Source organism: Haemaphysalis longicornis, unplaced genomic scaffold (assembly GCF_048455015.1).
Source record: "Haemaphysalis longicornis isolate Haplotype H1 unplaced genomic scaffold, Haemaphysalis longicornis Haplotype H1 scaffold_5, whole genome shotgun sequence".
NCBI classification, from domain to species: Eukaryota; Metazoa; Arthropoda; class Arachnida; order Ixodida; family Ixodidae; genus Haemaphysalis; species Haemaphysalis longicornis.
Genome location: NW_027526385.1, coordinates 68,310,373 through 68,335,082, shown reverse-complemented (window position 1 = coordinate 68,335,082; position 24,710 = coordinate 68,310,373). Strand labels below are relative to the sequence as shown.

General features: G+C 48.4%; 1 protein-coding gene across 4 annotated transcripts; it reads right to left on the bottom strand.

Moving 5' to 3' along the window:
* Window positions 1–1,145: 1,145 nt before the first annotated feature.
* Window positions 1,146–24,529, bottom strand: Bugz (Bub3 interacting GLEBS and Zinc finger domain protein). Of its 4 annotated transcripts, XM_077670644.1 has the most exons (12): window positions 24,382–24,529; window positions 23,114–23,240; window positions 22,159–22,347; window positions 17,665–17,950; window positions 16,706–16,730; window positions 11,995–12,024; window positions 10,618–10,735; window positions 8,230–8,347; window positions 7,045–7,181; window positions 6,267–6,405; window positions 4,633–4,716; window positions 1,146–2,186 (listed from the first exon to the last, which is right to left on the bottom strand). In XM_077670644.1, the coding sequence occupies exons 1-12, from the start codon at window positions 24,420–24,422 to the stop codon at window positions 2,065–2,067; spliced, it is 1,416 nt and encodes a 471-aa protein (XP_077526770.1). In that variant the 5' UTR covers window positions 24,423–24,529; the 3' UTR covers window positions 1,146–2,064. The 4 variants fall into 4 exon arrangements, with proteins under 4 accessions (XP_077526770.1, XP_077526773.1, XP_077526771.1 ...); XM_077670647.1 differs by lacking the exon at window positions 4,633–4,716; XM_077670645.1 differs by lacking the exon at window positions 11,995–12,024.
* Window positions 24,530–24,710: the final 181 nt, after the last annotated feature.

The following is a 24,710-nucleotide window of genomic DNA, read 5'->3' as shown; positions in this document are numbered from 1 at the left end:
TTACGATTTTCCCAGGGAACACAAGTTTGCAATGAGTGATAAGGTACACAGCAAGTACAACAATTCGTTGGTCGATTGTTTTGTAACTTTTGTCCCCTCAATCAGTTTGCTTTGAATGAAGCAGCAGCTTGCCAACACAGCTTGGTTCATTACCCGAGTAACCTCAGCAGCCACAACATTTGCGCTTTCGAAGCCGCACCTTTGTGGCGTTTTTCGTCGCCATGGAGCTAAAAATTCGTGACAGGTTGGCTTGCAGTTTGGCCACCCCAACTCCCCCACTAATCAGAGAAAGCAAAAAGTTGGGGGGCCGCCTTTCGCCAAACCCCAGCGACCACCGGAGTGGGGGGAGGGGTTGGGGACCCCACCGAGGGGGTCCAACAGCGGCAACACTCCCGGAAGAAGAGTCGAGAGGCGCCCCTGTGAAAGTTGGCACAACCCCGTCGCCAGAGAGAGGGTCAAGCCACTTGCCTCCTTGCCGCGAGGGGTCTCTCGCCCTGTGCACACACTCTCAACAGGAGGGGGAACGAGGAGAGGGGTTGGCGCTCCCCTCATCATCACAGCGGAGCCTTCTCTCCCAGCCTACGCCGGCACGGAGGAGGAGCCAGCGGGAGAGAGAGAAAGAGAAAGAGACAGACATGCGTCGGTGACGCCATCCTGCCCTCTCCGCAGCAAGTTCCCAGCAGTGGTGGACCCCTCAAGGCTCCAACCTTGGTCCCACGCTTTTCATCTGAGTTTTTCTACTCTTGCCCCAACAAAGCTGCATGCAACTACGATGGCCAAGGAACTGACAATTGTTTTTTTAATTTCTGTCCCCATGCAATGGCATGACAGCAAGGTGGGGGGGCTTTCATGAGTGACAAAGTGTGCGCACACAGAAACAAACTGAGGGTAATCCAGTTATGCCAAACTGACTGTAATCCAGTTATGCCAGCATGTTTCCTCCATAAAGCGCATTTCCACCAGCAGATCTGTCCCAAACTCCTCAACCAAGTGATTGATTATCCGGAAGGCCTGAGCTAGTTGACCCAACCACAGCTCCCCTCAATGCATGCAGCGTAAATTTTGGCTGTCCAGCCTTGAAGCGGTCCGCAATGCCCCCACAAAGGAAAACCAACCGTAGCGGTACTTACAACTTAGACGAGGCATCAGGTGAAACAACAGTGGGCCATTTATTCGGAACCGGCCGCAACGAAGCGCTCAAGTGCACCTCCTCCAAATGACAGAAAAGCAACGGTGAACAGTTCCAAACAAAACAGGTATGCAGATAAAACCAAAAAGAATGTTCTTTTTTCTGTCTTGCCTTTAGAACAGGTTGGCACAGAGGGAAGCAAAGAAAAGGTGGATGGGAGGTTCAAAAAAAAAAAAAAATTTGCTCGCGGACACAGTGATAAGAGAAATTAACAAGGAGGACTCCCTTCACAAACCTTGGGCACCAGTCTTCCAGATGATCGTAGCAGTCACAGTGTTCCTTGTGTCGGGCACGAACGCGCACACACACACACACCAACTTCGCAAGATGAACATTTTCCCTACCTTGGCAGAGCACACCCTACCTTGCCGGGGGCACACGCGCATTCGTCGCCGATCTCCGCACAAGCACTGCACAATAGGCATCGCCACTCCTCCCTTCTCTCTCTTTTTTTTTCTCTTTCCTTTCTTTCTTTCACAGTTGTGTGTGCGCGCGCACAGATCAGGCTCTCAAACAAGTGATGAAGCACTTGCCTTTGTCAAGACTTACTGTGTTCGTGTGTGTGCCCGTGGTCAGCTGACGACGGCCAGAAAAACAAAACAAGTTTACAACAGCAAGGAGGCAAAAAATTACGGGAGGAAGACAGAGAGAAGGGGTGGAAGAAGAAAAGGCGCGTCTAGCGAAGGGGAGCTTCCACAGCTGGTCGGACGATGTGAAGAGACATGGTCGTTGAGATGGGTGCGACAAACCTTGCGTTGCCCCCTCCCCCTCCACGTTCCCCGGTCAGCTCGGAGAGGAGGGGAGGGGCGCTCGTCGACAACACTTATCTGCACCCCCGCCGGCGTCGGTTGCTGGCAAGGGTGATGCCGGGGGGCCTAGAAAGGCCGCGGCATCATGGGGGGCGTAACGCCCGCTTGAGGTGGGTAGGGCATTGGCGGCGCACCGGAGTGGCGGAAGGGAACCGGGGGAACGCCTGGTGGGATGCCTGGAGCCATGCCTGTTGGGTAAAGTGGCGGCAACAAGAGACCTATTACTGCCACAAGACAAAGCTTAGCTAGTCTAGTTGGTTATAGCTAGTTGGTTATGGCCACCTACTCTCGCTCTAAGCGACAGGGAACTAGGCTCGGGGACAGGTTTCTGCGGCAATGGAGCAGAAGCCACTGAGGGAGGGGGGAGATAGAGAGAGAGAGAGCTAACTGATCTGTGTTACTGCGCCAAAGAAGACCCCGATAAACTAGTTTCAGTTTCCCTGTGGCAGATATGTATTTCTTACAGTTCATTTCTTCTTATGCGCTCCACACAGTTGAGTGCGCTGAACCACGATCACCGAGCATGTAGGCATATTGGTGTCCCCTTCCCCACACTGCATTTGTTTCTAAACAGAAACTAACCCTTTGACTGGAGAACCTAAGGGGTTTTCAAGGTGCCACTCAGAACTTCTGCCTTGAGCCATGCAACATTACACTGGCTTACGCCAGCAAGCTGGCTAACCAAACGAAATGTGGAAACAACGGAGAGTCCTGGTTGCGTATTTCCAAACGCTTCGCTGCACAGCGCCCCGTGTGACACGTGTCTTTGCACGATAACGGTGATTTTACAGAATGGCCAGGGATTCAACCGGCGTCCTCATGCTCAGCAGCACATTGCCTTAGCCATGACCTAACACAAATCAAATCACCATTTATAAGAAAAACAACACGAAGAATTGAGTTCTCCCGCAGTAAAAAAGCAACTGAGTTAAGAAAAAAATTTCCAATAAAAAAAAGTAGACCCGCTGCGCCTCGAGCACGGGCCATCGGTGCAAGAACCCAGAACTCTGCCTTGAGGCCACAGAGTCTGAACGGCGGGGTCGTTTTAGCAACAGCTCAATAGAATAGCATGCGTGGTGACATCACTGCACGTGGGGCGCTGTGCAGTGAAGCGTTTCGAAACACACAGCCTGGTTGCGCCAGTCTCACTTGGGCAAACATGCTGCAGACCAGTTGCTTGGTTTCTTTTGACAGCTTTTGGTTTTCAAGCTTCTTGAAAAAGGCCTATGTGACAAAGGAGATGGCAAGCTACCAGAGGGATAGGAAGCTGCTGTCGACGGGGACTTTCGAATTTCTTTCTCACGAGAGCCTATGTAAAATCTGTGGCGAAAATTAAAAAAAAAAAATGCTCTGTTTCACATATTCTGGCTAATAACTTAGCGGCATCATCAATCCAAGACTAAAAAATAGGAAGTATGTATTTTTGGATTGCTTAGGTTACACCCAGAAAATTATTTTTGTTGAACTACTTCCTGCTGCACTGCAAAACAGTGCGGTTCGACTCTGTAGTCATAATTGCACTGCCACAGAAAGTTGTACCAAGTATAGGTGCCCCCCCACCAACCCCAAGATCGAGTGTCATCTGCTAGAGTAAAAAACACCCGAACAAGTTTTGCTGGGCAATGCTGTTCTGTTGGAATATGAAGCCTCTCAATCAAGTTTACACGGGAAAAGAATGCCACGCACGCCAGAAAATGTGTTTCTAGTTGAATGACCCAACTCTGAATTTCTTCTCTTCTTACCCCATGAGCTTTCTGGCCTGCACCGGCCCAAACTTGCCGTGTTGGTCAATTAAGACAAGCCATTGCTACATTTCTTCCGCTCTGGTTTGACATTACCGAAACCAGTGGCCTGCGGCGCACAAAACGCTTCACCTTCACTGCAGCTCTTCAAGTGACAGTCTTGGACTCACCGCGGATAGTCCGCGAGTAGTCGAAGGATTCCTTTAAACTAGAGGAATATAACAGAATGACGATAATGTAAAACTGCTTTAGGGGAGTCCACGGTGAGACATTGATAATCAAAGAGCCCCACACACTTTTCTCTCTCCACCTCTTGCCGGGCTCATGAAAGGCCTGCGCGCATCACAAAGCAGTGAAGAGATCGTGTGTGCATTCTTGGTCATCACGCTGCGCACCGTACACACACAAGGACGACAGACTCACAGCAACATATCTTTTCGCTTCCTGGCAGCGAAAGGTGACAATCATGTCGGCATGCTGTGAAGCTAAGCTGAACAGGACTGGCCTCGCGCCACGAGCTTTACAACTACGCGTACTGTGCTTGTTGCCAACTTTCGCTATTTTGCACTGCACATCAAGGCAAGTCGCCGCAAGTCTTGCGGCTAAACTTGCCGCCAGTCTTGCGGCACGTCACCGCAAGTCCTGCCTCAAGTCGCGTTCATGCATGGCCGAATTTTTTGTAACATGAACAGAACGTGAAGCACAATTGAAGCTGGCGCCTTCACCATCCGAGTGGTGTACACCGACCTAAGAAAATAATGAATGGCGCCACAGACAAGGGGAAATCAGCCCTCTCCCTAGGCTGCACTTCTCACCATGTCGCCACGACAATTAGAATGCCACCAAGCCCGACGCGGCAACAACGTTGCTATGGCAATTACAGCTCACTCACACGTGACCAAGGCCGGTATGGGCGGTTGTGGCGTTAGTCCCAGAACTACAGGCGGTGCTGGGTTGAGGGTTAGCAGGACGTCCCCTGGTTACGATTAGATAACACCACTTCAAAGTCAGTTCAGGCTTTTTCAGGGCTGAGCCCAATGTCATTAAAAGAACAAATGCCACTACTGCCCGGTGATGAGATTAAAATATTCAAAGCAAGCACAAAAAAAGAAGAAAGAAAAGAAATTAAAGCAGTTCCACTTAACATGGAAGCTGTCAATTGTGGAGCAGTGATTTGCCAGAGGGGCTGTGGCACCCTATCTCGACTAGCTCCAGTATCAGCATGGCGTTGATACCAAAAGTAGTCAAGAGAGGGCACTGCAGCCCCTGAAGAGGCCTATAAAGAGACACTGGATTGAGTTTTAATTAGCGTGCGGCAATTAATGCATTAATCGATAATTGTTTTCCATATTTCTAACATTGTGTACTTATTTCCGGCCCAGCAACGGTAGCCTCCGTGGCAACGGTGCAGCGCAAAGCGCACCCCCAACACTTTGCACATGACTAATGCCTGCCTCAGTGGTGCAATGGGATATACTACATTAGCTTCGTAACGCGAAGGACACAGGTTCTATCCCGACCAGGGGAAGAGGTGATCTTTTCGAAACCTGTTTGGGTACGTGGCGCCGCGTTACTGTGGTGCCTAGCTAACGTGACCCCATAACGAGCTACAACGACAAGCCCGGCCCCTAAAGTGCTTTGCACTTAGGAGTCGCACTCCTGCCCTTTCCAACTATTTTCAGGCACATGTATAATGCATAGCTGACCCAGAAAGGCATGGGGATGCCCAAAATATGCGAGTAGTGATGTTTCTTTCTTTCTCTTTTTTTTTTGAAAGCAATGGAAACTCCAAGTCAAGGATTTGAAAATTATGTATGCATGGAGTTGTGCATACATAATTGCAAGTTGCAATAAATGCAAGTTGTGCAGCAAATACAGTAATGCAAAAGAAGTTCCAAACCCCCCTGCGGTGCAAGACCATGTACTGAGAAATCATTTACGCACACCTCAATTAAAGGCAGCCCCAAGAAAGTTACACAATTTATGTTCCACTGTTTTGGAGCCACAGACAACTAAAAACACACCCGATTTGGGTTTCCTTCGTTTATTCTGAGTAAAAACGCAACAAGGAAACATCTAGTCAAAGAAGGGGGTTGACCACGGCTTGAGTCCAGCCATTGCGAATAGCCTACCTGACAGCTTAAAAGCTCTCTTCAGCAGCTGCCAAAACACAGCGTTTGCAGCACTCGCTAGCATGAAGGAGAAAAAAAAGAAGTGGAGCACGCAACATGCATCTCAACCATCACATGCGAGCCTTGCCCTAAAACAATCAAAATGCAAAGCAGCACCAGGCCAAAGCAAGAACACTAGCCGTTGTTGCTCTCAGTGATCCAGGTGTACCCAAGTTCTACTCAGAACCAGTGCGCTGGAACATTAGTCCAAATTCTAAATCCAGATAACGTCAGAAGAGTAGACTTAGAGTGGTTAGGCTCGACAACCACACAATTCTCCCCACACCCCCATCACAAGTATTCAGCTGGGCAGTTGTTTAAAGCTGCGAAACTCGAAGCCATGGCGACCACTCACCCGGGGGCATGGGCACAGGTGGCCGAATGGCCCCGTTCACCGAAGTCGGAGAGAGGGCGCCAGCAGGCTTTGTCGTGACGGCTGCCGGCGGACTGTCCTCACCAGACTGGTACTGGGGGAGACGCATTCGCTTCTCCTCCTGGAAAGCAGGAGGGGGGAGGCAACCATTCCAGCACCGCTGATAAATTACAACTTTGAGAGCACAAGAACGTTACTACAAAAGGCTACCAACACAGCAGCCGCTGCCTTGAGGCCACACTCCTCGATTACACAGGCTCAACCGTGGCTTTCCCAAACTGGCATCTGCAGATATCCTCGCAGAACGACGCACCCTGAAAGTCTAGTGAAGAGTAACCCAAGTGAGCCGTGCGTTTTTTTTGTTTGTTTGTTTGACGTTACTCCTAACACAGGCCTCCACGTGTGCATGCCATTCCCTCCTAATTGTTCCTTTTATCCAGTCAACGAAAACAAAACGCAATGCAATGGAAGGGGCATATACCATGGTCCCTTTACACGGTGTATCGCAAAACTTGGCAGCAACCCAAAAGCGCATGCTCCGCCATAAAGCATGCCTTCCCCCACACAGCACAGAACCGGTTCCAACGGTAGGGCTCCTCGACGTAATCACATCGAGAAGCTCACTTGCACTTCGGTTGTAAACCAAAAGGAGCCAGAATTTCGACAGCTACACCTGGGGTTCTTATATTTACAAGCTAAGGCAAATGATGCCCGTCTCAGCCAGACAACAAACGGCTCCCAGAGCAGAAGAAACACTCACCAGGGAGATGTCTTCCTCGGGGTGGACGATCTTGCTCGACGCACCGGCTGGCACGACGAGCGCCGGCTTCTTGATGTCCGGCGGCGCAGAGACCACCGCCTTGGTGGTCGGCGGTGTGCTGGGAGTGCTGCTGGTCTCTGCACAGGGCATCAACCACACAAGGCCGCATTGTTTTTTTTTTTTAACCCACTCCTTAAGGGGGGAGGCTGGTCTTAGACAAAACTTTTTTATTTTTCAAGCTATTGAGATGAAAACTTCCAAACAGTTGTATTTCAGCATTCTGATTTCAAATATCAATTTAGATTTTGGATATCGCAAGTAGTTCTAATTTCATACAGATTTCATTGTTAAAAGCCTATCCCCAATTAAAAAAAAAATCTGCTTTAATGATGCTTCTAAACTGCACTTCATTGCATTGCTTAGCAACCAGGGAGTGCAATAAAAGTGTTCCCATGCTTCTAGCCTTCCTACAACCAATTGTATGAGGGTTCAAACTTCGTTGTTTGAACAAACTTCGTCCTCATACAACGAAGTTTGTTCAAACAACGAAGTTTGAACCCTCATACAATTGGTTGTAGGAAGGCTAGAAGCATGGGAACACTTTTATTGCACTCCCTGGTTGCTAAGCAATGCAATGAAGTGCAGTTTAGAAGCATCATTAAAGCAGATTTTTTTTTAAATTGGGGATAGGCTTTTGACAATGAAATCTGTATGAAATTAGAACTGCTTGTGATACCCAAAATCTAAATTGATATTTGGAATCAGAATGCTGAAATACATCTGTTTGGAAGTTTTCATCTCAATAGCTTGAAAAATAAAAAAGTTTCTCTAAGACCAGCCTCCCCCCTTAAAAACAGAACTAGCCCAGCTTTGCTGCGAAACTATCACACACGCTGCTGCTTGTACAATTCCAGCAGTCGTAGATGGGATTAACTAGGCTCATTCTACAGGCCTCGCTCTGTCGATGATGGCAAAGAAGGCAGGCACCCAGTTTTATGCAAAAAGAACCCTTTCCACGACAGTCGCACACTTTGTGAGATCACTTGATTGTTGCCCTGACTATAACAGCGGATCCAATGGACACCACGAGTTGCTGTGTGCAAGCCGGTAAGGTAAACGCAGCAAACCAGGGCCTCGCAACTAGAGATACACAAAAGCTCTGTGTAGCGTTGCTCATTGCCCCACCTGTGGTGGTGGTGGAGGAGGTCGGGGTGGACGAGGCGGTGGTGCTGGGCGACGACGTGCTGTAGGCAGGGAAGGTGGGCTTGCTGGCCGCCGTCGTGGTGGTGGATGTGGCCACCGCCTGCAAGCAATTGACAACAACCGACCCCCATGACAACCGAGCCCTCCCTTCAGCCTGAGGTTATTGCCCATTCAGAAATTCAAACAGTACTTTGCGAATAAGCATTTCTATGTTAAAAACCAATGGTGGACACACAACGAGTATTAACAGTGGTACGGCTTCCTGTGCGCCTACATTACAAATTCTTTATTCTTTATTCAACATATACCTGCAGCGCCCGAAGGCGTTATAGCAGGGGGGTTACCGGTTCGAAAAAAAAAAGTTTTCATTCACAGCAGACACTTGTACATTTGAGAGCCAATTCCACTCATGTATCGTTTTGACAAAAAATGAATTTGCAAAAATCCCAGTCCTGGGACGGTATTCCCTCAGTTTACAGGAATGATCAATTCGATTTGACAAATATGGCGTCTGTAAATACATGTCCTTGTTGATTCCAGTTTTATTATTAAATATAAAAGTTTTAATCGCAATTTTCTTCTACGTGATGAAAGCAGCTCCCAATTCAATTCTTGTTTCATAGTGGTACAGCTTTCCCGCCATTGATACCGTCCCAGGACGAACCTTGCCGCCCTGTTCTGTATTTTTTCTATCTTATCACTGAGAGATACCTGCGCCGGATCCCAGACAGCGCAGGCGTACGTACTCTAAGACTGGTTGTACACACGTAAAATACGCACATTCTTTAAGTCGCTGATGCGAACATCTTAAGTTACGCTGAATAAAATTTAGCACTCTCGCAGCTTTCGCGACAACATAATCCACATGTACATTCCATGAACAGTCAGAAGAAAAGAAAAAGAAAAATTGATTGATTGTAGGGTTCTAACGCGCCGACGCAACGCAGGCGATGAGGCGCACCGTAGTGGAGGGCTTCGTATTACAGTCGAACCCCGCTACAACGAACGCCGCTTCAACAAAATTTCCGCTTCAACGAAATATTTCCAATTCCCTGTCAGCTAGCCATAGAAGTCAATGCAACAAAGTCCTCGCCACAACGAACCATTTGTCTGGCTTGCTTTCGCTTCAACGAAATTTTAGATGATTTGGGCTGGGTTCGAACAATTATTTTACAATAAAATAAGCATAGCGCCAGCTATCTGTAACTTTTTATACATTAAGGACGCTTAGTTTCACCGAAAACATGCGCGTTGCGACCACACCGCCACCCAAAACAAAACAAAAATAACTCATAGGCGCACGCCATTGCTTGATGGTGATAACGATGTGGCTGGCCGTCTTTACACGAGGCGCAGGCCCGCTTCGCCAAGGCGGAGCCCCAGAGCTACAGCCAATCCGTATCCAGTTGAAATTGCATGAATGTGCTCCGCTGCTGGCGCGGTGCCGTCGTGTATGCGTTGTGAGCAGCTGTCTTTGCCGTTTTCCTTCTACCATTCTTCATAGCCAAGAGCAAAAATCATGTTTGCGTGTTTGGTCTTGAAGCCTAGCCATCCTATCTTAGTCGCGGGCGCGCGGTCATGTTAAATGCAAGCGCGCGCGTCTTGCCTGCCAAGGTCAGTAGCTGCCGTGCCCTGTCAGAGGATAAGATAATGGCACTGCTCCTGCCACAAGCGAGAGGGGGGCTTCAGAGGGGGGCTTCCGACGGCCTAGCAGTTATCTGCAAGTAATCAGCTCGGTGGGCACGCCTTGTTGTACAGCGATACGTTTTGCGCCTGCACATCTTCACACCCCTCCGTAACGCGTTCTTTGGGTGGTGAAAAAACATAACCATTGGTATGTTTGTTATCCAAATAAACATGAGTTCTTGCGTGTCACTCCTTTTTCTAAACATTGTATTATGCTGCCAATGTTGCGGAAACGTACGGGGCCATTTTTCTGGCCTTTCCGTGGTGTGTTGGGGCAGATTTCGCCTCAACGAATTTCCGCTTCAACGAAATTTTTCGCACGTCCCGTCAATTTCGTTGTAGCGGGATTCGACTAATTTTGACCACCTGGGGATCTTTAATGTGTGCCGAAATCTCATACGCCACCACTCAAGTCCCCCCACAGAACATTCAAGGAACACGAGTGCCCTGATGGTGAGAAAAAATTTGCCCAACCTGGACAGTTTCTTGGCTCCCCGAGCCCGACTAGCCAGGCTGGAAAAAACTGTCATTAATGCCACATGCAGCTTTGAGAGTAAAACACTTCTCACGAAGAACTTTCTGAGATTATGCTCTCCTGGAGGCACAGCAGTGAAATCCTATTGGTAGTAACCTGTGCTAGCCAAGTCGGCCGACACTGGGCACACGGGTCGTTTCCACACTCACTTGCGCGGCGGGAAAGAGCGGCTTTGCCGGTGCCTGTGTGGTCGGCGGCTGGGCGGGGGGTGCGGGCTGGGGCGGCATCAGCCCTCCCATCATCGGCATGGGCGCTCCAGGCATGCCGCTGCAGTGGCAGTAACGGGGGAGGGGAGGGGAAAAGCGGTTAGATCGAAACGAATCACAGCAAGAAACGCACAGTCACACAAAATCCAAACAGCACTCGAGAGCCCGCCCACTGGCACATCTACAAACTACCGTTAACAAAATGGCAATCCACAGTGACGACAGAGCGGTGTTCTCCTTCAACGGTTTGAGTAGCTTGATTTCAGAGTTCCATCATTAGGTGGGTGCACGGAACATCAAAGGTCTAGACAATCTGTACCTTCATTCCCACACAAAAATGTCACGAAAGTTTTTTTTGCGAAATTCCAGATATCTTGCGTGCGACTACAAGCAAGGACACGATACAGTGGCCCAAAGTGCTGTATGACAAGCAGAAATATTTGTACCAACTTGTTAAAAATGTGCAAGGCAGCTTTTACTTTTACTGACATTTACTCAATTTTCTTTTTTCACCAGCCTCATTTCATATTAATGTTTGATCGGCTACCAACAGCAAGGCAGTGCCAGTAGTGCGCCCTTTTAGGACAGCGTCACACGGCAGCCCCCAAAAGCATCACCAAGGCGAATGCATGGGGCAGTATTTGCACAATCCTACAGCACAAACGAGCTCACACGGGTGCGACAAACAAGCTCGCCCACTACTCACTTTGACATGCTTCAACTCGAGGGCAAAAAGCTACAGCATGCAGCATACACCATTAGCGGCCTGTTGCATGCTCAGAGTTCCTGCACTTGACATCGTAACAGCAACATCTAGGTTGAACAAGGGGAACACACATGCAGACTTATTGCACCCCACAATTGATACCAACTTCAAGTAAAACATTCAAGGCAGAATATTCCTAGCTAGCCGATCCAATCCAGAAGCCGGTCATGGGGAAATTTCGTAATCTGTGCAAAAGCCCCAAAAGGTGCGACTTTGGAAACGTGTTCAAACTGAAGCACGCATGACCCTAAAGCATTTAGAAACAGGGACCAGTCTGGGCAAAAAGGAAAGTAAAACGTATCATCCCTTCTGCTTTGCCATGTCAGAAAGCTCAGATCTACGAGAGAAAAGACACCGTTTTTTATTTGTTGTTATCGTGGTTTCTGTGCCAGCACACTTTTAAGCCGGATCATCGCTGCAATTATCATTTTGGTGCCTTATTTATCAATCACATGCCTAGCTACCTTTACTTACTTCCAATTCCCCGCGCAAGCTACCCTCACAGGAGCGACCCCCAAAAGCACCTGCACCAGATTTGCGAAGGGGTAACCAACCTTCGCGACTGCTGCCATGCTAGCGCAGCGCTGCGTTGTTGGTCCAAGGCCAAGGTTGCAATGGAAAAGTCCGATTAGGGTCCACACACAGACAGAAAAGCAAGTCTCGTGCCACACCAAGCGGGCCTGACAACACACATACACACACAGACACACTCCACGGCTGACGAACCTGCGAGGGGTGAAATTAATAAACACGCGCCACAGTTGCAGGCGTGCAGCCAATATTTAACAAGTCCCGGCCAAAGTTGACCCAGTGATGCTCGCACGGCCATGAAAAGGCCACAAAGCTCTCGTGCCTTGCCATCAAGCGGGGGAAAGCAGATACAACCAACTCTCGATAATCCAAAGTCGCGGGGGGACGAGGGTCTTAAAACTAACTTTTTTATTTATGGGTAGAAACTTATGAAAATTTGCACACGGATGTGCTTTTCTCTGTAGATTTCAAATATACAATTATATTTGAGCTGGTGCTGTTAGTTCAAAAGTTATCATACAAAGTCTAAACCGCAATTAGGTAATTTCTTACGCAGCTTTAATGAACTTTCGCATTGCATTTTGTCGCTTTTAATTACATGAATGGATAGCCAGAGAGTTCCCATACCCGATGACATTCTTCGTTTTTCTCTAAAGTCACAGCATCCTAAAAAAATATGTCAAGTACAAAAAATGGCAGTATTGGATATTTTGGCTCATCAAAATAACTGCAAGTCATTATTTATGCGTAGCCTAAACAGAAAAACTAAGAATGTCATCGGCTGCCTCAGGCTGTACTGAAAAAAATGGTACCAAGATTGACCTTGTGAAGCAAAAAGAAGTTTCCTAAAAGCTGCGTAAGGCTGAGGGAAGTGTCCAAAAATATGAAACTGAGAAAACTGCATTTGAAGTTTGGCCATGTGTTATGAGATGAACCGTCAGTAGTGTAGCTTCAAAATTTCCCAGTAACAAAGACATGTTCTTCCCATTTTCAAATCTGTCTTTGGATTCCAAAAATGTCAACTAGAACTGGAGATACAAAAGGCGAAGTAACGGACCCAATCAGGAATTTAGCAAAATTTATCGACTTCGAATCGGTTGGCATTTTGCTAGCGTTGTGAAATCTGGTGGTGTCTTGCTGGCGTCGTGAAAACTGCAACAGTCCTTCGTGAAGTGCCATCATCTATTACAGTGCACTGTGGTACCCAGAATATTGTGTACGGCAAAAGTGTGAGGGTGAAATTTGCTTTAGGTGCCCCCCTTTTTTTGTTCTTTGGTGAGGCTATTTCATTCGCGGTTTTTATGCTGGAAGTTTGAGAGATACAGGGGTGGGACACTGCGCAGTGCGTTTTCCGCAAATGCATCATGTTGTTGGCCCTCAAGAGTTTTGGGGAAAATAAATGTAGCCGAAAGGCAAACTTTCTTGGCCTATGGGGATAAACCCATAAGACGCCTTTTTCCTTCAAGCCGTGCATGGTGCGGCTATCTTCATTGGACATCACGGTTGTGTACCGCAGCCCATTCTTGGAGAGCGAGCGCTTGAACATCATCAGGGCTGCCTCTACATCCATGCGTCCTGCACCACAGTCAATGTTTCGCTGAGACTCATGGTCTGCCAGCCAATCTTCGTAGCCCTCATCTGAAGCTTTGGGTCCGATGGCGCAACCTAAGCAAAAGTTAAAAAGGACTACATGATCAATCACCAAGCCGGTCTACACTTCAATGATGCAGCCCACTCCAATGTGTGACAACCGTCCCCTTGTCATCCACGTGCCATCAAACATCACATCTATGTTGTTTGGCGGCTGACCAAGGTTCGAGTACAAGTCCTTGATGGCACGCACACTATCAGCTTCAGAGGCTGCTGCAGTGTCCTCGCAAACCTGAACCACTTTCCTCAAGTGCGCTTTGGAATGTCTTGTGGTGCAGGCCTCTGTGGGACAAGTTCATACCAGCACAAAAATCTGACAGAGCAGTCACCCCCTTCCCGATGCTTTGAATACTTTTCAAAGCCCTCATATTCACTTCAAAAAGAGTGATATTGCCAGATCCTTCGGTCCTTGGCGAGGAAAAACGTTCCACACGGTGTTCACAAACCGAGCACGTCACCTCGAGCTTCACGGCGAGGCCGTACTGCCGGTCAGGCTTCCTCAAATCCGGCGCCGCCAGCCCGCACTTGCCGCACCTGACGTGCGCAAAAAGGTCCTTCAGCATTGCAAAATCCACTAAGACAAAATCTGTGCCGGATTCTTCCTCTTAGTGCGCCAAATCCACTTCAAGGAGGTCGAATTTCCGCTGCGTTGCTTACTTGGTCTCCATTCCGCGCTTGACCTCGTCCGCGTGTTCCGTACGCGCGGCGATCTCCTCCGCCGTGTAATACCTCGTGTCAAGCCGGCAGGACGTGCTTGGACCAGGTATGGATTCCGGAGGTGGTTGGTCAGGCGATGGGGCAGGCGAGGCAATACGAGGCGGCGAACGATTCTCATCCGGCGGAGTCGAGCGGCCCGAAGTCGCACCACGCGACCTTGGGATAGGCGGACGACGATTTCGCTTTCCGTGCGCATGACGGGTTGTCTTCTTCAAACGTACGTCTCCTGGCATCATTCACGAAAGTACGCGATGGAAGAATTAGAAGAAACTAAAAAAAAAACTGCTCTAAGCGAGCGCTGCGCCAGAAGAGCGGACTCCGTCAGACGCGCGTAGCAGACGCCATGATGGCGACCGCCATGACAGCAGTCGCGCCGACCAATGGGAGGGGTCGTATGGCGAACGCAAACCGCGCGCGCCCGCTCTAGCCAATCGGCGGCCGAGAAGGTGCCTTCGGAAAACTGGCAAGGGCGGTCGTTCTACTCAAGCAACGCCATTTTGAGATATCGCAAAATGCGCACAAAGAAACAAGCTTCAAAACAAGACCAAGATGGCGGCGTTCGGTCGGCTGCTTCGCCCGCGGGGCGCGCGGGAATTTGAAGCAACTTTTGCCCAATTCCGGGCATTTCGTGGCCCGCGAGGCGTTTCAAAACATGATTTTAGAGTGTTTCCCGATGGAATTTCGTGTTGATATTTTGAAGGCAGGTGCTTGAAGGTACAATAATTCCAAAAATTGGATTTTCTCAAAATCGATATTTTGGCCATTTTTGACCATTCTAAGACCCGCGTCCCCCCTTAATTGGAATTTTCAGTTAATTGGAAGTGACGTGCTGCTCCCAGCAATTTTACATGCCATACAACGGGAAAAAATGCTCGATAATTCGAAGCTAAAGCCCATTACATCAGTTTATTAAAAGCTGTTTTGAATAAAAAGCATTGAGGTGACCGTTCGTTCTCAATAAAATTTAAAATTTTTAGGCTCAAAAATGGCGCCGTGTTCTGTACTGATGTTGGCGCCTACACAAGCAGTAGGAAAATTGAGACTCGCACCAGCATACGCATCTCTCTCTCTCCTGAGGTCCTCAACCTTCTTTGTCGACTACACAGGAATTATGGCAGCGCTTTTTTTTTTGCATGCAAAGCAACAGAATCAACATTTAGAAAATAAACAAATAAATTTCCATTCCACTGTGAGGAGCCATTTAGAAATCCCCCCCCCCCCCCCCCCCCCCAAGATGAATGCATATTTGATTTGCAATTTACCATCAATGTTAGTCTTTATTTGGAACCCAGGGTTGCTGCTCTCTGGTCTGCCTAGTCAATGAAATGACGTTCCACAGATCATCATCATCATCCTGCTCAGGTCCACTGCAGGACAAAGGCCTCTCCCACTAACCTCCAGCCGCCCCTATCCCGTGCCGCTTGAGTCCACTATTTGCCCCCAAAATTTCTTTTCATCCCTCCATCGTGTTATTGGCCTTACTCTATTTATAGTTTCATCTCTTGGTATCCACTGTTAACCTGGTGGTCCACTGGTTGTCATCTCGTCTCCCTATGTGGCCAGCCCAAGTCTATTTCTTTTTCTTTATTTGAACTATGAAACCAACTCGAGTTTGCTCCCTGATCCAGAAAGCTCGTTTCTTGTCCCTGAGAGTTACCTCTATCATTCTTCTCACCATGGCATGTTCGGCGGATCTACGTTTGCTTTCTAGCTGTTTAGTAAGGCGCCAAGTTTCCACTCCATACGTTACCACCGGCAGGACGCATTGATGCACACTACCACGAGCGACTTGGGGAATATTACGCTCCCGTCACGAAGCCAACACAAGCTAACCGTTTGAAAACTGTGGCCCCAACGTTACAGCACCGTGGACGCATCCTGCGCAAATGCAGCCCTAACATTACGGCGCCGACCACGTGTTTCGAATTTCCCGCCGTTTGTGTTTCCTGGATCGCTCAAGGGGTGGCTGCCCCACCTCCAGAGGGTGGCAAGCATTTCTTCGACAGAGGTTCCACTTTACATGCCTCGCGAGAACTTGTGCGCTGCGTTGCTCCACTGTTCCTTCGGAGATTTTGTCTTTCATCACGGACTGCACATTTTGCGTCCGATATCATCGCGCTTCCCATAATGCACATAGGACTCTTTGCGGGGGAAAATCTTTGAAACCGATCAGCTCTACGCTCTTTCGGTCCCAGATTTACCGGCGTCCATTAGTATACTACCACACATTCGATTCACAGCTAGATCTTACCATAACCATTTATCTTTTGGCAGTGTTTGAAATGTGCAATAGAAAAATCTGAGAACGCGGTAGCACATTTCAAAAGGAAAGCATCAGAGTCGAGATGAAAAGGTAAGGATACTCACCCATGGGCCATGAACGGTGGCATTCCTGGAAAGCACAAACATTTCATGATGTTAACCTTCGTGTAGGTCAACCCATTCAAAGCGCTCAGGTTATTATGACTCAACAGAAAACCCAACTGGGTGTGCGATCTGACCGTTTGCACTTTTCCCACCCAAGCTTGTTTTTTCTGCGTTTGACACTTACGATCTACTGACAACCACACAAGCTTGAATGCATTCGTTGACAAGAGACAACTATTCACAGTGTTTGCGGAGCAACAGTGAAAATATCTGGGTACTTGAGACACGCTATGCAGCAAAACAATCACTACACTTATGTTCCTTCAAGAGCCCCAGGAACCCATTACACCGATTGTGGAGAAATGCTTGCTTTGAAGAAAAAAGAAAACAAAAGGAATGGTGTCCACTGAATTTTGATTGAATAACCATGCAGCAAAGCTTTTACAAACATCACTCCCAATTTTGGCCAGAAGAATGAGCAAGATGCTTGCACACATTCGGGCCGGTCACAATTTTTTTTTTGTCCTTGACAAGAGACACAATACGCTGAAATTGGGATAGCATTAACAGCTTTGCTGAAGGAGTGCCAAACACACAGTGAAAACTTTCTGGCAACACTACTTAGCTCATTCAAAAAATTGGGGCCACGCTTGCAGTTTATGCGCACCCAGATGACTCATTTCTGCGTGCCAACAGCTAGGGCTTCCACAGGCATTTTCCCCCCCATTTAGGATGGAAGGTGGTACATAACTCCAGTAGCAGAAAACTGCCAAAACAGTCAGATTGAATCGCGGGCTCAATTCGCCAACTTGTCCCGATAAAACGTACAGTACAAGGTGAGCTTCCCTCCACATCACCAGTGCCATCAAAGAGCCTTCTCTCCCTCCTCAAATGTCAACATCAGCGACACTCTTCTGCACACTTCAGGAAAAGAAGGGTGGTGCTTCCCAACAACTCACCCATGGCTGCAGCCATGTGGTGGTGCGGGGCCATGGGGTGGTGGGGCGACATGGGGTGGTGCGGGGGCGCCATGCCGGGCGGCATGCCGGGGGGCGCGAAGGGCGGCATGCCCGGGATGGGCCCCATCATGGCCGCCGGGTGCATGGCTCCCAAGTGGGGCTGCATCAGGGCCGCCATGCCCATAGGTGCAGCCGCCCCTGCCACCGCCAGGGCCGGGTTCAGCTGCGCCGCCGCCATGGCCGCCGCCTGCTGGGCCTGCAGCACCGACTGCTGGGCACTGGCCGCCTGTGTACAAGCACACCCAGGCGACCTTTGAAAACAAGCACCACAGGTCTGCTTAGACTCAAGGATTTATGTTATGTTTTTTTTTTTATGTATTGCCTGATCATTGACGTGATGAGCGTTCTTCGTATCTGTACATTGTGCCCATCTGACGTGGTCTCAGTGGAGACCGGCACTATTGTATATAAGAAACTCCCAACCCAAACAATGCTAAGTGCAGAGCGCTTTAGGGGCCCGCCTTGTTGTCGTAGCTCGCTCGGTGGACCCAAGTACAGCCACACGGCGTTCCGTCGTTGCGGAGTAAAACAGAGGCTTTGAAAGCCAAGCGGTTTATATAGTCATAAGCGTTTGAAACTTGCGAACCGCTGGCGCTTGTCATACGTCTCTCCGTTGTTTAGCGCAAAGAAAACTGTAGGTGCATTTGAGGCAAAATGTACGCAACTAACTGCCAGCTCCCGCGTTCGTTTAGTTAGGAACGCTTGTTGGGTTGGTTTTTACGATAGTGAGCGAAAAAAAAGTGGCAGTGCAACGCCGGCACGTTCAGGAGGAAAGACAAGCACAAAAAGAACAGAACTCCCGCTAACACTGTTTCAGGCAGAGGGCACGTGCAAGCACTGCAGAGGCGGGAAATTTGAAATGCATTGGATGGATAACAGCGCTACAGCCCATTATGGCGGATCACTGCTCCGCACACTTGACAGCTTTCACATTGAGTGGAACGGCTTTATTTTAATTTTTTTTAAGAAAGTGGGACGCAATTGCCACAATAGGTCAGTTTAAATTAGAGGATTTATATAAAAACAGAAGTATTCATTCAAACATTAAAAGTGACACTGCGGCTCTTTGACTATCAATCTCGGACCCACTGCAGACATTTCGAGATGCTATCTGATATTTGGAATGGGGAACCCCAGACTATCCTCAGTGAGTCCGAGACTCTGCCAATCTATCCCCCTTTAGATGCTGTATCACATTTGCGTATAGAAAGCATGCTACACGAGTGGGGGAGTTCTGCTCACAGCATCGTTTGGGAGGCGGAGGCTCAGCTAAGTAAGCTGCAACTAGCTGTACAATAAACGACGAATTGGCAACAAGTGTTTGCAGATTTGTCCAGTACTTTGCGAACTCATCACCTGTGAAAGTACAATCTGCCCCACCTGGAACTGCTTTACTAATCTCCACCACAATCTTTCTCACGCATACCAATGGCAGAGGACTGTACAGTCCAACCTCGATTTGGCAGTTACCGGAAACATAGTTTTTCATTAGGTCAGGAACTTGATAAAACTGCCAAAGCATTCAGCCTGCAGAGGAATGCAAGGGGAAGCTGCATTTGTTCCTTAGTTCAGGAAATTCATAACATCAAGGTTACAGTGTGGAACACTACGCTGTCACCTGCCAATCCGTCCTTGAAAACTGCCAAGCGCACGTTTGTGTGTGACAGCTATGTTGCACACCTGTTACCCATACATACCTGCCAACCTGGTGACATGGAAATTCGGAATATCTGCGGACTGGCGGAAGTGGCGGGCAGCACACTAATTTTTAAGTCTAAAAGGATTCACGTTTTCTGACACGCGTTCTTACGTTTTCCGAACCATACATGAAAACTGTCAGTGTTGAAGAGTAATGAGCAGCAACTCCATTCGGAAGGGCAACTAATTTGGATATGTATGATTTTGAGAACACTTGGTAGTGCTTTCACGACTTCGAGCCCGCCATTGCACAGCAAAGCAACTACCGCGGTCGTACCACGGGTCTTACTGCACAGGACGCAGCAGTCCTACAAAGAGCGCCATGAACACGGGATTCGTAACCGGCACGTGAACAACATGCTACAAGCAGGCTTGCCGAGGTAGAGTGAGTTCTGGATATGGATGCGTAGCCCACCCCGAGAAGACGACAAAATCGCAGCTTCGCAGATGGTGATAACAACACTACGTATTGCTTTCTCGTGACAGAGCAGGTACCACAGTGTCATTTAAATAGATGGTTCCATTTTTTCCAAAAATTCGTATAATTTCAGGCACGATTCGTAAAATCGTAAGACGGGTCAAAATTCGTACATTTTACGGAAAATTCGGAAGAGTTGGCAGGTATGCCCATATCAATGCAACTGACCTTAGCTGGAACAGTCACTCCCCCCCTCCTCCCTTCCTACTTTTTGAAACTTAACAGCACAAGACAGTACGACTCCACAGGCAACAAATGGAAGCCTACACTTTCCGGATGACATACAATAGATGCCAGAGCAAAAACCGTGCTGCAGGCTTAGTTAAAGGGACACTGAAGTGATATGTAAACATTGCGGGATTACTAGCGCAAATTGTAGTCCGGAGTCCCCAGGCCATGTTTCGACCACTCTAGGCGCGTTTACGCGATTTTATTTAGTAGAAAAACTAATTCGAAAATGCTGTCCTCCTCTCTTTACGCTCGCCCATTTTCTGTGGCGTTTTCGTGTGACGTCAGGAGGGGATGAGCTGGCAATTGGCTGCGCCACGGCTGCGCTACTGCACGGCTCCCCGGCCGACAAGAGTCAGTCGGCCCAGCGTTTCGTCCGCCGGCCGCCGGCGGGTCGTCGCAATCAAGGAGGTTAAAAAAAAATTGCTTGGTCGCAATTTGTTCGCTTAGTTGAAACGAAGCCAGGACACGTTTGTGAATGGAAGAATGTGCCTTTCTTCACTTGGTTTGTTTGTACACTGTATCTAGCTCCAAGTCAAGGTCGCTTCACACAAGCGCACATGCGACGCTTCGCTGACTGGTACGCCAGTAGGAAAATATAAGGCCTCTTGAAGGCGGGAGAAGAGTCAGCGAAGTCAATATAGGTACTAAGGAAATAAAATCAACTGATATTTTTACCGTACAGCGTAAAACTAGGGCGCGGGAAGCACTTTTTTGCGCTGGGCGAACAAGCACAGCGGTCAGCAGCCCGACTACGCATCTGCGAACGCTTTTCCGTCTACGAAATGCAATTGCTAGACGTAAGCTACTGTGGAAACTCGGGCGACGCTTACTGCACGATCGCAGTACAACAAATAGTCACCTAAGCTGCTTGAAATGCCAAAACTAAATAAAAGTGTAAACCGGTTATACAATATATACCGTATATTAGCCAGGCTTCCGCGTCCGGCTTCGTGGCTCAGTTGTCTGAGGCGTTAGGTATGTCACCGCAAATGTTTTGCAAGTCACGAGTTCGAATCCCCGCGGGTACGTGCTTTTTTTTTTTTTTTTTTGGAAGGTAACTTTTTTGTTTTCCGCCGATGTTTTCTATATTGAGTTCACCTTTTTTTGGGCCGCAACGTTCATGGCTACACGAACTAGTTCACAAAACGCGCGCAGGCTGGCAGTGGCGCGCTAGCCAGTTCTCGTTGGCGTGCTGTTGCCATAAGCACCGACTGCTTGCAGGCAGTGGGCACAGGCCAGAATGAACAGACCCTTGGCCTGGTGCGAACACGCTTTTTACGATACAGGCATGAGGGAGGCAAGCTCCAAATATGGGGGAAAAGCGCATGACATTTGGACGTCTGCGGGTACGCGGAGGGCGTTCATGCACTGCGTAGGTCTCGGCTAGTGAATGCTACGACTACAAGCCGTCCTGGGAGGCTTATCTTGTGCATTTTACAGCCGACAACATGGCAGAAGCGCGGTACGATGATTACTGAGATATTGAGAATGCCCATCCAACAACGCCATTGGTTATGTTTTACAGAACCGAAACCGAAACCGAAACTTGTGTGATTGCTAATCTTGGGCATCGTCCAATCACGGCGCCCCTCCTCCCAACGTCACAGCCTTAGTTGGTGCGGCCGCCGCAAACCGCGCATGGTAGTTTTTCTTCTTTCGCGCTTTGTAAAATAATTACCGATTTTTCAACCGGATAAACGATGAAAAGTGTGCTAATTTGAGCCAGTCTACGCAGTGCAAGCAAAAACGGGAGCTTGACAAATTCACTTCAGTGTCCCTTTAAGACCTGCCCCTCTTGGCCGCAAGACATACACCTACGCCAGTAACCCAACTATCCCCTCTAAGCAGCTGTGTTACATTTGCACAGGCAGAATTTTTTTTCTTGCTGTTTCTGAAAGCAGCAGGTTTGAGGGGGAAGTGACGTTAAGCCTTCTTGCTCGGAGCTTCCCGAAACGGGCCTTAATGGCCCAGTGTCCCCACTGTTCGCGGAAAAGGGAAAAGGCACCAAAACGAAGAAGTCCCCTCACCTGCGGTGCGGGCTGCTTGGCGGCAGCCGGTTTCTCCTCCTCGTCGCCCGATCCGCCCCGGTCCTGCCTCTGGCGCTCGTGCTCCCGGATGTCCTCCTCAGGGATGCCCTCCATGCCGTAAATCTCTATGTCCACGCTGTTCTTGTTGGGCAGCGCGTTGGGCACCTTGTCGATCGTCTCCTTGTGCACCTGGCGAGGGGCAGTTCACGAGACACCTCTTCATAAAAGCATCCTCAGCGTTCAACGTTACCAAACCGAAAGCAGTCTCTGTCACACCACCTCCCCACGTTAAAATTTCTGCCATTTTCTTGCTGGTGTGAACACATAGCTCGGTTTGTTGCTGTGGATATTATGTGCAAGTAGAGCGAAGCACACACGAGACACCCCCCTCTCCAAATAATTCAAAATTGCCGTAACAAATCCTCTAGAGAGACAAAAGTAATACCAATAAGAAAATAGCAAACAATTTCAACCGTACAACATTTCAATCCAATTCTTCTTAGTTGTAGTCTTATTTATTCCCCCAGACGAAAACTGCGTAAAAACTTCCGTTTTTTACCCCACGAGTGCAATATGCTATACGCAGTGTCTAGCATTAAGTACAGCGAAACCTGACATATATCTGATGTAAATAAGGCGGAAGAGGAGGCTGGTTCGTATTAAACTTTGGACAGAAAATGAAGTGCTACCATAACAAGCCGGATGGGAGTTGCAAAATGGAACACACAATACAAAGCCCTACTACCAACTGTTTATTTGCTCGATGTTGCCAGGTATGTTTCAGCAGGGCTTTGTATTGTACGTGTTGTTTTGTACTCTTAGCCAGGCCCGACGAAACTTAACCCCGACATTGAGTTAACATCAAATATAACACCGGAAACGGAAATTTTAGTTTGAACTTGCCCAAACTTCTCTTGCAAACTTCTGTAAATTGGGTTTAGGTTTCGGGCCTTACCTGCATGCAGTGGATGGCCAGCCCGGGCCCCGTGTAGAGCTTCTTGTGGCATATGTGACACTTGAAGTGTTTCGCTTTCTGGTGCTGGATTAGGATCTTCTCGTCGTCGAACTCCCGGTTGCAATACCTTGGGCACACAGCGTCAAGGGGCGACAGAACTGCTCGTGTGCGCAAAAATGCGTAACGCAACGAAACTCGAACGCGGGCAATTCAACACTATAAATAGTATGACGTGCACAGATTTACCAGCACATTGAGAAACATGCGAATGCAAGCCTTTTGTAAAGCAGATTAAAATTAATGGAAGAAGCGAAAACACTGTGGCCCGGGAACTGTTAGAAGCATTTTGTGTCAAGAAAGAGAGCAATCATTGCACTATCGACACTCTGCGCTCTTAGACAACGAGATCGCCTTTTTTAGAAGCTTCCGTTTGAAGGTGCCTTTTCAAAATTCATCTGTGGGTCCAACAACGCATGCACACTGCGATAACCAATTGTGTTTATATGTGACAATGCTTCCGAAACATTCGGCTGAAAGTGAACACTTGTCCAGTGCTGTTTCTCCTGTGTCGTCTACCGCGCTCTAACAAGTAAGCACAAACTTCCCCAATAATGTGTTTTGCTGAAGAAAGACAATGTACAGAAATCTCCCCGACGAGAGACATGATCTGGCCAGCTCGCAAGAGCCAAGTAGCAAGATTGCGTCGGGAAGCACGCGACAGACACACGTCTGGCATCCCTACCGTTCGCGAGGAGTTAAATTCGAAGCCCAAAACTCCCTTCCCGGAGCGCACGTGACTGAACAGACAACAAAAATATAGAGTTACTTGCGACGGGTAACCACCCATCCATTCCTTCACGCAAAAAATTGAAAGTCACATGGTTTAACGGCGCTTCACATTTCAAGCTCTCTAAAATGAAAGGGGCCTTCCCGAAGACTTCGTCAGATGCAAGGGTGCTTTTGAGGAGGTGTGGGCCACAAAATTGATTCATCAGATTCGCACTAGGGCTCTCGGCTAAACGACATCAGAACGACCCTGTAGCTTTAAAATATTACCAATAGCTATCTTCACTGTCGCGTGTAACTCTGAAAGGCATTTTCGGGCTAAGACTGGGTAAGCATGCATCGCAAAAAACGGTATTTAAGTTGTATTTTACTAAGCGCGAAAAAACGCAAGCACGCACGACGACAGCAAGGTCGTGCAAGCGAATATGGGACGCAACACCAACTCAGAACACATATCCCAGCAAAATACGTTAGAAGGATACCAGCACCATGGCTTCGCTGGCTTCTTCTTTTTTCTGCCCATGTTCTTTGGCGGTGGGAAGAGTTCTTTTGTGCACTCACGCCAAGCCTCAAAAAAATATGGCGACGGCCGCCTACCTCGCCACGAAAACAAGGCGAGGCAAAGTTTCGCATTCGTGTTACAATAAATTCTTCATACTTATCACTAATGTCGCTAAAAAACGTGCACTTTATTAATAGTAAGAATAGTAAGAACAAATATATATGTCAGTGGTGTTTTCTGTGCAACGTTTTTTTATATATTACAGAATGACGTCAGAAAAGTCAACAAACCTCCGAGTTTCGGTTTCGC

Excerpts from the sequence above, each read along its gene's own strand:
- Bugz (XM_077670644.1), bottom strand. The coding sequence starts at position 24,422 with ATGGGCAGAAAAAAGAAGAAGCCAGCGAAGCCATGGTGCTG. Across the intron at positions 17,951-22,158 it reads CCAAGCAGCCCGCACCGCAG|GCGGCCAGTGCCCAGCAGTC; the intron begins GTGAGGGGACTT and ends GCTTGTACACAG. Across the intron at positions 8,348-10,617 it reads CGCTCTTTCCCGCCGCGCAA|GCGGTGGCCACATCCACCAC; the intron begins GTGAGTGTGGAA and ends AATTGCTTGCAG.